The sequence below is a fragment of the Jaculus jaculus genome, chromosome 12, assembly GCF_020740685.1.
Source record: "Jaculus jaculus isolate mJacJac1 chromosome 12, mJacJac1.mat.Y.cur, whole genome shotgun sequence".
Classification (NCBI taxonomy): domain Eukaryota; kingdom Metazoa; phylum Chordata; class Mammalia; order Rodentia; family Dipodidae; genus Jaculus; species Jaculus jaculus.
In genome coordinates, this window is record NC_059113.1 from 11,501,717 (window position 1) to 11,513,947 (window position 12,231).

Consider the following 12,231-nt stretch of genomic DNA (forward strand, 5'->3'; position numbering starts at 1 on the left):
GGTACCCGGGGATGGGAGAGGGTTCCAGGACTTACGGAGGCACGGGTTCTCGGTGAAGTCCCTGAGGAACTTCTCACACTCCTCCTCCATGTTCCCACTACCACGACAACTGCACCAGGGAGACACCACAATGCCGGTGGGGCTGGAGTCCACGTAGTTGGGCGTCATGTCAAACCCTGAGCAGGGAGAAAGGGGAGGAATGGAGAAAAGCCATGGAGCCTTCCCTTTAGGCCCCAGGCACAGAGACTCAGGCTAGCCCCCCCACCTACCCTCAGACACACCCACATCCCAACTGGGAATCTTAACTCTGAGCATTATTATCACCAGTGACCATGGGGTCTGCAGGGCGCAAAGGGCTAGAGCGTTAGGAGACGCCGGGCTCCTTACCACGAGTATGGCAGGAAGCGCCCAGTAGCCCTGGCCTAACCTACGGGTCCTTGTTTTATCCCTCACCAACATACAGAGCAACTTTTCTAAAAATCAAAGGGATGAAAGTTTGGGAGTTGCATTCCAAGTGCCAGGATTTACCAGCTAGGTGAGCCTGGTCAAGTTACTCGAGTGCTCTAAACTGGTTCCCTTGTCTGTGAAATGGAAATAGCAACACCTCCTGAGTGAGAGCTGCTGGGAAAATGCACATCAACTGTTTAGCACAGTGTCTTGAAAGCTAATGCTTTAATGTCCGAAAGCCTTATAAGACCCATGGGGCCACCTCAATCCCACAACAAAGAGCCGGGGCCCCTCTTCCGTAAGCAGCCGGCCTCCCCTCCTCGTTTCCCCCAGAAGCTGTGTCTGAATCTTCCACAAGGCAGGTGGTGCTCTATCTGTCTCCTGCACCACTCTTGCCTTGGCTGCAGCAGCCCCGCCCAGCGAGGCTGGAAGCCACCGAGAGCTTACCAATCATGCCTGCGTAGGAGCCCAGACACGCCTGGTAATTGTCGGCAGGGCAGCTGGTGAGTGTCCGGTAGGAGGCTCGACAGTTGGCATGGAAGTCTGCCAGCCGGGATCTGGTGTCAGGAGAAGACCCAAAAAGGAAAGAATTTAGTCTCGTGGCCTGGGTAGCTTCCCTGCCTCCCTAGGCCAGAAGGGATGTGCCCCGAAGCCCCCCAGTGTTCCTGGAAGCCGGGAAAAGGGAGGAGAAGGCAAGTCCTGGGTGGCTCAGGCTGTGGGCAGCGCGAAGAGGAATGCCTTCTTACAAAGCTAGCATGCAGTGAGTGCAACTGAGACCATCCAAACTGGGCGTGGGGGGCCATGTTTGTCACCCCAACACTTGGCAGACTAAAAGAGGAAGATCATCATGAGTTTGAGGCCGTCCTGGGCTGTGTAGTAGGTTTCAGGCTAGCCTGGCCTATAATGAGAGACCCAAAAACACAAAACAGAAGCCGGGTGGGATGGCTCACGCCTTTAATCCCAGCACTCGGGAGGTAGAGGTAGGAGGATCGCCGTGATTTCAAGGCCACCTTGAGGCTACCTAGTGAATTCCAGGTCAGCCTGAGCTAGAGTGAGACCCTACCTCGAAAAACCAAAGCAAACAAACAAAAAATACAAAACAGAATGTTCAGAGACAGACTACAAAAAGAGCTAAGTAAGACACTACCGCAACACTCTCTAAATGGCTCTTGGCATCAGAAAAGCAAAGAGGGGGTCGAGAGGAAATCATGGGCAGTGCCACTTCATGCCTGGTTTCACTCCCATATAATCCTGCCAACTTCCTCATTCCCGTCTGCATTCTTCTGCGTCACATCAGAACATCCGAACAAAGGTCACCATCCCCCCCCACCGCCACCACCACCCCAGAGCTAGTCTTTCCTAAACCCAGTAAGCGCAGGCAGTCTTTTCTCACCCTGGTGACCGTAGTGTGGGGTCGAGTATAAACCAACGTCTCCCATAGACTCACACATTTGAATACCTGACGCCCAGCTGGCGGTGCTGTTTGGAACCTTCAGGAGGGGTGTGTTACAGGGCAGCCTTTGGGATTTTACAGTCCAGCCCCACTTGGTACTTTAGGACTCCTGCTGCTCCAACGGCCTCCCTGTTCAAGTACACCTCCTATCAACCACCTTCAGAAAGGACCAGAACCCAGGTCACGTGGCCCCCTCACCTACCCTCTTGATAAATAACACAAGGCCTCGTGATTTCATCCCCACATTCATCCCAAATTCTCCCCCTTGGTACTCCAGTGGAACCATGTCCCACTGGAGAAAGGAGAAGGGAGAGGAAAACAAGAGCTGAAAGAGAGGGAGCCAGCCTGTGTGAGAAGAGAGACACAGGTTTTTCACAAAAGGAGTCTTCTTCCTACTAAAGACCTACCACACCCCAAGGCCAAAGGTAGGCACAATGGAGGCCCTTCAGGATCTGCAGAATTCTACATTATAATCAGTCTTTTGCTTCCATTTTTTTTAAGCTCAAGTCCAAGTACCACTTATCTCTTAGCTGAAACACAAGAGCCTATTCCAACATCGTGTGGTCATATGTAGGGTATGTCTCGACTCCTGCATTCCCAAAGCCACCTGCATGAGCCCCATGGAGGACTTTCTGCCTGGCCACAGCAGTCTGTCCCATTTCTATATGCTATCCACACATATACCCGGGACCAGGCAAATTAACTACACAAAGATTTACTTTGCATGGCCTTATTTGGGCTCTCCAACTGAAACGTGCATTCCGAGCATGACACATTCCATTGATTTCCATTTTGTTTCCTGTGCATGCATGTGGTATACACTTGTATCTATGTGTGCTCATATGCATGTGGGCATGTGTGTATGTGTATGGATGCAGAGATGTGGGATCATGCACGTGGAGGGCAGAGATCAATGTCAAGTGTCTTCCTCAATTGCTCTCTATTTTATTTTCGAGGCAGGTCTCTCACAGAGCCTAGAGCTCACCAATTCCACTGGACTAGATTCAGCTAACCAGCATGCCCCAGAGATCCGCCTGTGTCTGCATCAACACACCTAGCATTAATGTAGGTGTGGGGATCTCAACATAGCTCCTCATGCCTGCACTGCAAGCACTTTACTGACTGAGCCATCTCCCCAAACCTCCACTGTTTTCTTTATCAACTTTATGGCCCAACTGGCCAGGGAAGGGGAGATAGATATCCATCCCCCTTGGTCCAGCTATGTACAAAGGGCCTGCCAAATGACCACCAGACTAAAGATAGGAATGGAAAGTACGTAGACACAACCTCAGAAAGGGGACTCCGGTGACAGGGACAGGGCAGTATCTGTGCTCCCCATCAGGCTAGGGTGCAGTCACTGTTACATCATTTCCTGGGATACAACATTCTCTTCCACAGCAAGCTTAAGAGTCTCAAGTAGACCTGAAGATTTTGGGAACCCTCCTGGATGGCTCCAGTCCAGAGTGCCTTGCTGCCATCTAAAAAGGTTAATCCCAAGGTCAATTGACATTTAGGACCCTGAAGATCTTGCCTCACCATCCATTCAATTCTCAAAATATCACAACTTCACCAGCCAGAGGAATGGAAGCAAGAATGGGGGGATATGGCAACAGCCCGTTAGGGCATCCAGAGTAGTTCCCCATTGGGCCACAAAGAGGCCACGCATCGGTAGGAGAGGTGGGAGAGAGGCAGCCCTTCAAGCCAGAAAACGGAAGAGGAAAGTGTGGACCCTTGAGAGGGCAGTCAGCTACAGGGGTGGAGGCCACACCGGCTGCTGGGAGAGCTGTCTGTCTGTCCATGATGGTGCTCAGTCCTTCACTCCTGGTGCTTGCTGGTAAACTCTGGGGCTCAGTGTCCCCAGTTACCAAACAGGAAGAGTTATACCTGCCTCCCTCCCTTCCAGGGCATCAGAAAAGAGCCTATAGGGCACTGTGGGAAGAGAAATTGGGCAGAGCAACCACCAAGGCAGACAGGAATCACGGTCCTTGTTGCGTTCTCTATGTGGATGCCTGATCCCAAGCAAGTGCCCACGGGGAACAAATTCTCCTGGTGGACCACTGCGAAGGAAGACATACCTTCTAACCGTGTGCTAAGGCAGATGTGGATCCCGCGGAGCAATGTGAGCATGTCAAGGACAGGGTGCTCAGGAGGCAGCCTGTCAGTCTCCAGGAAAATCCTGGCCTCGTGACCTCACCATCCCCCCCTTCCATGCCACACTGAGGACACAGGAAAGACATGGGCCAAAAGGCAGGCAGCGTGCCCAGGCCCCAGGGTGAGCTGTAGGGAGAGCAGAGTCTCGCTGCCCCGCGGGTAACGTACTTCCTTTACAGCAGGCTGATGGTCACTGCCTGAGCCTCGGTCATGAAACTCCCAGCTCTCGGGAGGCAGAGGTAGGAGGATTACCATGAGTTCTAGACCAACCTGAGACTCCATAGTGAATTCCAGGTCAGCCTGGGCTAGAGTAAGACCCTACCTCAAAAAACCAAAACACGAAAAAAAAAGAAAATGAAGCGGGTGGAGTGGAAGGACACGGGCCTGGACCAGCAGTCAGCGAAGGGAAGGCGGATGAAGGAAAGCAGCTAGACCTTCTGCTGCCCACTTCACCAGTCTGAGTGTCAAGGCAGCCTTGGCAAGAAAAAAATGTGACAAATGGAGTAATTTAGGAGGTTGCCACGTCCAAGTCTCCAGGAGGCCTTTGATTGCTCAAGTTTCTCTCTGCCTCTCAGTCCACAATGAATCTGCAGTAGCAGGCTCCCTCTGTCATCATAAGAGGAACAAGTGGTGTCGATTTCCTTCGAGCCATTGACATACTCCAAATGCAACTATTAAGAGGTCCAGCCGCCTGAGCGCTCCAGCCCAGCCCTGGTAGGCAAGGCTCTCCAAGGCAAATGTTACCCGTTCATAATAAATGGCGCACCAGCCAGACCAAATGTCACTCCCCCTCCCCCTGCGCTGGGAGATCACCTGACTCTTTGTTCCTAGGGTCAAGAGCAGATCTTTCCTGGATCATACTCAGCAGGCCACAGATTTCTGCTTTTAATACCTCCCCACCCCCAGAAAAGGAATGGCACAAAGAAATCCTGAGACAAACAAAAAGACAGAGAAAGAAAAGTAGAGAGCCAGCAAGAGAACTGAAGTGCACATAAGCCAAGTCCTTCTTAGCTGGGCTGGAGAGAAGATGGCCAACTGAAAAATGAGCTCAGGGGAGCGGGAGAATTGCCCAAAATCACAAACCCTCTCTGTGCCTGCTTCAACGACTGCAGCCTATTCAATCACAGCAAAGTGGCAGGAGAGAGATGCTTGACCCTGTTTGATGAAAAGACTGCCATATTAAATACAGACTATCCAGCTAATTTTAATTACTGATAAATTATGTTGTTTTTCAGTATATAGCCAAGACATGCTTATGCTAAAAAAAAAAAAAAAAAAAAAAAAAACAGTTCTCTGAATCTGGAATTCAAGTTTTGCTGGGAATTCTATGTTATTCTATATCTGTTAGCACAGATGCCCCAGCAAATACAGAAAAAAATAGAGCCAGGTGTGCAGAAAGCAGCTCCTACAGCTGTCACCCACATTTAGGATAGAGGGACTCTTCAAAGTGGTTTTCTTTCCTTTTTGTTGGTTTTTTTTTTAATAGATATGCAAAGTTTATTTAACCTTCAGAAGGATCACTGTATTTCACCACATAAATCAATATATATTTGATTTGAGCAATTGAGCATCTAGGGAATAACTTAGGACTGCCTTATTGCTAACCAGGAGTGTTGTCATCCGCTTCCTAAATATTTATCTTCCTGCTCACAGATCAGATCAGCGCTTCTGTTCTCAGCCCCCATCAGCAAAGCCTTTTTCTTTTTCTTTTTTTTGTGGCAGTGGCAGAGAATCATAACTGAAAATACGTCCCTGATGAGTGTTTGGCCCTGCATGGACATATAACCCTCCAGGGCTCAGGAAACATCATGAAAGATGGGTCAAAAAGAATACAAGACTAAAAAAAGTAAAAATTAAAAATAAAGAATATAAGACTGGGGAGATCGCTTGGTGGTTAAAGGTGCCAGCTAACGAAAGGAAGATAAGAGCTACAGGATGGGGGGGGGGGAGTGCTGTGGTACCCTGTCACCTAGACAGACAAGACACAGCCATTGCACCCGTACATTTGCAGCAGCTCTGGGTACTTTCACAAGACCTGCACAGGAGGGAGCCAGCTGACATTCTGTTATGGACAGGGGTGGGATTTGGAAGGCCAACCCCCTTCCTGATGAGCCAATGAAGGTCAAGATGGCCTGTGAAGTGTGGTCCAAAGACTAGCTCCATCATATGTTAGAAACGCAAATTCTCTAGGCCCCACCCCAAACACAATTTCTGGAACTCCAGCAGCAGAGGGCACAGCAGTCTACTCTACTAGGCCTACAGATGATGGTGAGACATTCTCTTGTCTGACATGTTTCAAAGCTGGGCTTGTGGAGCCATGGAAGAAAAGAACTCTTCAAATTATAGCCCTACATACAGAGTGCACATTTGTACACACACACACACACACACACACACGCACGCACACATGTACACACTTCTATCCCCACAGAGACACACTCCTAGACACACCTCTTCTAAGCTTGTTCTCAGCCAAAAGAAAGTGTACATGGCCGCCAGTCACATCTCGGGGACCAGACTGGCAAACAGACACCTTTTATCAGTGTAACCATCCCTCAGCCCAAACTGTAAATAACTTTCCAAATCTGTCTGGTCTAGTATAAAATGGAGCTGTTAGACTTTGAAAGGGCCCCGCTGTTATAGGAAACTGAGTCACTTAGAGAGGGCATCGCAGACAGAGTGGAGAATCAAAAAATTTGTTCGTGTTGACATGGACTCAGGGGAGTAACTTCCAAAGCCTAAAGTGCTCAGCTCTAAGAGCTCGCAGGTTTTATAGACAGTATGGCAGGCAGCTTGACATCATCTGGAATTCTTTACACTATTGATGGATTACAAGATCCTACAGTTACATGATTTTTGAGGCACAAACAGAAAATTGCTTTGCAGTAAGTCAGCAATAAGAAAGTACAAACGTAGAACAAAAAGCTGTTTGTTCAGGGGTGTTTTTTTACTCATGGTCTAGTTTTACAAGATATCTGACTGAGTCAGGACAGGACACAGTGCCACAAGGCACGTCTGCATCAAGGCCCGACAAGAGTAAGGCTTTACCCTTTTAGTTTAGACGATGGGGGTTGTAAAAGCCGCCCAGCACGGAATGGGGGCAGGGGCTTTAGTTTGATTTGCACCTCCATCACACCACAGCCCCTGCATAGAGCACCATGAGCTGTGGAATAAGAACCCAGAACATGAGCTTGTGAGGACATCTCAGAGTGAAGCAAGACTATCTAGCATTAGTAGGCCATTAGAGGCTCTCTCCACTTCCTGGTCTGCCATGATACCAGAAGCCTCTCTTATATTAACCATTAGTTCTGCCATGATGGACCGAGACCCTCTGAAACCATGAAGCAAAATAAATCTTTCCTCCCATAAGCTGTTTCTGTCAGGTGTTCTGTCACAGCATCACAAAAGATACTAATGCATGGGATGAATGACTCCTCCAGAACTCCAGACCTGCCCAATGCTGGTCCATGCATGATTTGAAGTTCTTTCAACTTCTCAATGTTCCCACTCACCAAGATGTACCTGCCGGGCAGCTGTCATGGAAACCATGGGTGGCGACGAGCCGAAGAGGTGAAGGCAAGGAGGAGAATAGGGAGCTCACTGAAGACCAACCGCGTGCCTGATGCTTCTATGACTGAACAATCCCATAAAGCAGACGTACTTAGCAATGAAGACCCGGCAGCTTAGTAAGGCTACACGGCCTCGCTCCCCTACAGCAAGCACGCCGCAGCCAGGCTTGTGCCAATGAAGTGGAGCAGCCACCAGCACTGCCCGGTGCAGATGAGTGGGGAGCACTCGAACACTTTGAGGAGGGGGAAAGAACCCCCAGGAAGGATAAATAGCTCACAATAGGCTGGGTGAACGGTTCCTGAGAATGTAGAGGAAATAAATGCCTGTAATGGACCCACGTGCCTCCAAATTGTCTTTCTGCTGCCCTTCTGGGTGGTATAAGGCATGATCAAGTACATTCATTGACACCAAGAAAGGGGAACAGAGATTTTACCCACATGATTGCTTTCCAGCATCCTCGGGATTCACAGTGGGCCACCAGAGCCCCCTCCCTTCCTTGCCTCCTTCTGGTCCCGTGTACTCCTGGACCACTGGTTTCATAAAGTCAGGGAACAACCTGGCTCCCATCCCTCCAGTTCATTCTGTAACTATGCAGTGAAGACTTGCTTTTTTCTTTCTGTCCAGAAAGGAGACTTCTTCTCCAGGCCACATAATCTTAATAAAGCCTGTATACCAGTCTAGTCCCGAGTAGACACTGGTCCCAGACTAGGCTAAGTACAGAACCTCTTTCTACTGGTCACTGTGGCCTAGGGATAAGAAAGTAACACACGGTGGTCCAAACAAGCTCCCTGCCCAATGGAACGGTAAAGAAAGTACATTCTTTTCTTCCCAATTATGACACCCAAGTGTGGGTACACTCAGTCCACAAAGCCGGTCTTGTGGTCACATATGAACACACACAGCGCAACCTGTAAAGGGAAAGAAATCAAGGAGAGAGGAGGGCAGCAGGTTAGGAGAAGTGGGGGGCCAAGAGTGACGAGGGGAAAGGGAAGGGAAGAGAGAGAGAGAAGATGGAAAAAGAGAGAAGGGGGAGAAAAAAAAAAGGACAGAGATAGGACAAAAAGGAGACATTCCACAAGCTGAGACAGACCTCACGTTCAAAACTCACGTCCCTCAGATACGGCTCTACTATTTTTATATTTTGTTTTGTAAGCCAACCGATTCCTTTTTTTTCTTAACCCATTTGGATCCCTGTCATTTAAAGTAAATGACTGACTTCTCCTTAGCTTCCCTTCCTGATATTGTAAGGTTTTCTCTGGCCAAGTTTGAAGCCAGCAGGAAAAAACAAAAGGAACACTACGAAATGGTCACACGGGCTGAGGACGTAGCTCAGCGGTAGAGCACTTGCTACAAGCATGGCCAAGGCCCTGGGTTCCATCCCTGCAAGGGGAAGAAAAAAGGTCACAGGCTGAAAATCAAATCATCAAATGTCTGTAACCCAGTCAAAAGAGAAGGCCGCCAGGAGCACATCAACAAGCATAGCTTTCAGGGCTGGAGAGATGGCTTAGCGGTTAAGCGCTTGCCTGTGAAGCCTAAGGACCCCGGTTCGAGGCTCGCTTCCCCAGGTCCCACGTTAGCCAGATGCACAAGGGGGCGCACGCGTCTGGAGTTCGTTTGCAAAGGCTAGAAGCCCTGGCGCGCCCATTCTCTCTCTCTCCCTCTATCTGTCTTTCTCTCTGTGTCTGTCGCTATCAAATAAAAAAAAAAAAAATTTAAAAAAAAAAAAAAACAAGCATAGCTTTCAAAGCAGATGCTGCTTGGTTCCTGCAGAGAAAGAGAGCGCTGGCCTGGGACTCTCTCCCCAGCGTAACCAGGGAGGAATGGCTCTGAAGGCTGGCAACATTCAGGGAAGCTGTATTGCTATCAAAAACGACAAGGATGTGGATTTTGTCAGTTTATGAAACCTTAAACATGAAATCATGTTAAGGGATTAAAAAGCAAGAGTCAGTACAGTTTATGCCCTCTGGTTACAAACAGAGGGGGAAAAAATGTGATGCTAAAAACCAAGGAGACTCACAAGAAAATTTCAAAACATTAAACAGAAGACACTGTTCATTATGTTCTCTTAATAAAGTAGCTTGAAGGTTGTAATTATTTCTTGAAGTTTAATTGAATGCAGCCTCAGGAATCCTGAGTTATTATAAACAATGATTTTTTTCTAGGTTTCCTGTTAGAGAAAAATGTCCTGAGTTTTGGAAGCATCAGCAAATTTAGCTGACTGTGATCTGAGACACACACAGAGAGAGGTGGGGGGAGAAGCCCATTCTCGTGGAGGGCTGGCTCCTCACTCTTGGACAGCCCCAGTTCCTAGGAGCAGGCAGGGTGGGGAAGAGCCTAGTGTTGCCCCAAACAGCATCCACCTCCTTCTCAGACTCCCCAAGGAAGGAAGGAGCCGGTTTCCGATGTGGCCACCCACTGGGTTTGCACCTTGGCTCAGTTATTTACTAGCTGAACAGTCTTAAGCAGGTCATTTAATGAGGCCTCAGTTTTCTCATCTGCAAAAATTGAGGTAATAATGGCATTCACCTCATATGGTCCTTACAGGAACTGAGTGAGCTAACCCACAGGGGGAGATAGATGATACATAGATAGATAGATAGATAGATAGATAGATAGATAGATAGATAGATAGAGATATAGATATACAGAGATATAGATATAGATATAGATATAGATATAGATATAGATATAGATATAGATATAGATATAGATATAGATATAGATATAGATATAGTTATAGTTATAGTTATAGATATAGATATAGATATAGATATAGATATAGATATAGATATAGATATAGATATAGATAATATAGAGATAGAGATAGAGATAGAGATAGAGATAGAGATAGAGATAGAGATAGAGATAGAGATGTAATATGTATGTATGTATGTATGTATGTATGCACGCATGCATGCGTACATCTAGGCAATGCCTGGCACTGTAGGTGCTCTGCCAGGGCCTGCTATTGTTGGAATCAAGAAGAAAGGTACCACTAACCACTCAGCACAAGGAACACTGTACAAAGAAGCAGCTCTGTCCCACCAAGCCAAAGGATCAAAGTACCTCAACCGGGCTGGAGAGATGGCTTAGAGGTTAAGGCACTTGCCTGTGAAACCTAAAAACCCATGTTCGACTCTCCAGATCCCGCGTGAGCCAGACACACAAAGGTGAGGCAGGCACAAGGTCGCACATGCCCAGTAGGTGCCACAAGTGTCTGGAGAGTTACTGCAATGGCTGAGGCCCTGGCGTGCCAATTTTCTCTCTCTCTCTCTTTCTCTCTGTCTCTCTCTCTCTCTCTCTCTCTCAAACTAAAATTAAAAATTAAAAAAAGAAAAACAGGGCTGGAGAGATGGCTTAGCGGTTAAGCGCTTGCCTGTGAAGCCTAAGGACCCTGGTTCGAGGCTCGGTTCCCCAGGTCCCACGTTAGCCAGATGCACAAGGGGGTGCACGCGTCTGGAGTTCGTTTGCAGAGGCTGGAAGCCCTGGTGCGCCCATTCTCTCTCTCTCCCTCTATCTGTCTTTCTCTCTGTGTCTGTCGCTCTCAAATAAATAAATTTAAAAAAAGAAAAACACCTCAACCTACTACCAACATCCTAACATTCTGTCCTAGGACAGTGCGATGCAAGGTGCCAACCGTGACATATCGGACTCTGAGAACCATGTTCTGATGTCAGCACTTTCCCTCTGCTTCACAGACAAGGAAACGGGGACCTAGAGAGGTAACATATAGATACTCACTCAGTATCCCAGCAGCGGGGCCAGAGACTTATGTTCAAAACCAGCTCCAAAACCAGTGTTTCCCTTCCACCACGCCGTCCCCCGGGTCTCCGTTTTTCCCAGACCACCACTGCCCTCTTCAACATTCTGAGGCTACAGATGGATGTTTCTCTTCTAGAGAACTCTCTGGAAAGCACCCTCCTCCTGTCCGTCATCGAGTCTGGAGCTCAGCTCACCTTCTCTCCTCCAGGCACACCGTGAAGGTGCCCATGAGCAACAGTGACTGGAAGGCCTTGTAGCACGGGCCTCACACCCTGGCTGACCGGAAGCAGTCAATCAGATCCAGCGCACCTCCAGGAGAGCTATACGCTGATCTTCGTAGTGGACCTGCACCTGCTCTGAGAGTGAGTCAGAGGGGGGCTGGGTAGAGCAAAAATCAATCCAAGCCCACCTAGACCCGCCCACGTGTACGCCAGATGTCACTGGGTACACTCCTTCATGTCTTCCGGAAGCAGATTCCCTTCTCTCCGCCTCTCCCCCACCCCTTCACCTATGTTCCAAGCCTGTCATTCCTGGGTAAGAAGAGAAAGGAATTAAACGTGCGCATCATTTGATTTTAATTGAAGGACTGTTCTATTTCATTGAACTGCTAAGTAAGCTGAACAAGAGATTGTGTTTACATAAGCAAACCCCAAGTCACTATAGACCTGCTGTCACATTAAGTCAATACTTATGAAGGCTCTCTATTTAATTATTCAGTGAGGATTGACTTATTATTGTGTTAAGAGTGTGGTTAGCCTTGAGCTAGGTAGCCAGCCAGCTGAAAGATTTCTTTCAGCTTCCCCTGAATGCTGGTACTGTTCTTGCTGGTACTGTAGGTTAGGTTTCCT

General features: G+C 48.3%; 1 protein-coding gene across 2 annotated transcripts in view; it reads right to left on the minus strand.

Annotated features, from left to right (window-relative positions):
* The window catches only part of Gfra2 (GDNF family receptor alpha 2), a 97,209-nt gene that overhangs the window by 9,543 nt on the left and 75,435 nt on the right, over positions 1 to 12,231 (minus strand). For both annotated transcript variants that reach the window (XM_004669684.2, XM_004669686.3), the window contains 2 exons: positions 895 to 1,004; positions 36 to 176 (listed from right to left, as the gene is read on the minus strand). In XM_004669684.2, coding sequence (XP_004669741.2) covers positions 36 to 176; positions 895 to 1,004 — 251 coding nt within the window. The remainder of the gene's footprint in view (positions 1 to 35; positions 177 to 894; positions 1,005 to 12,231) is intronic.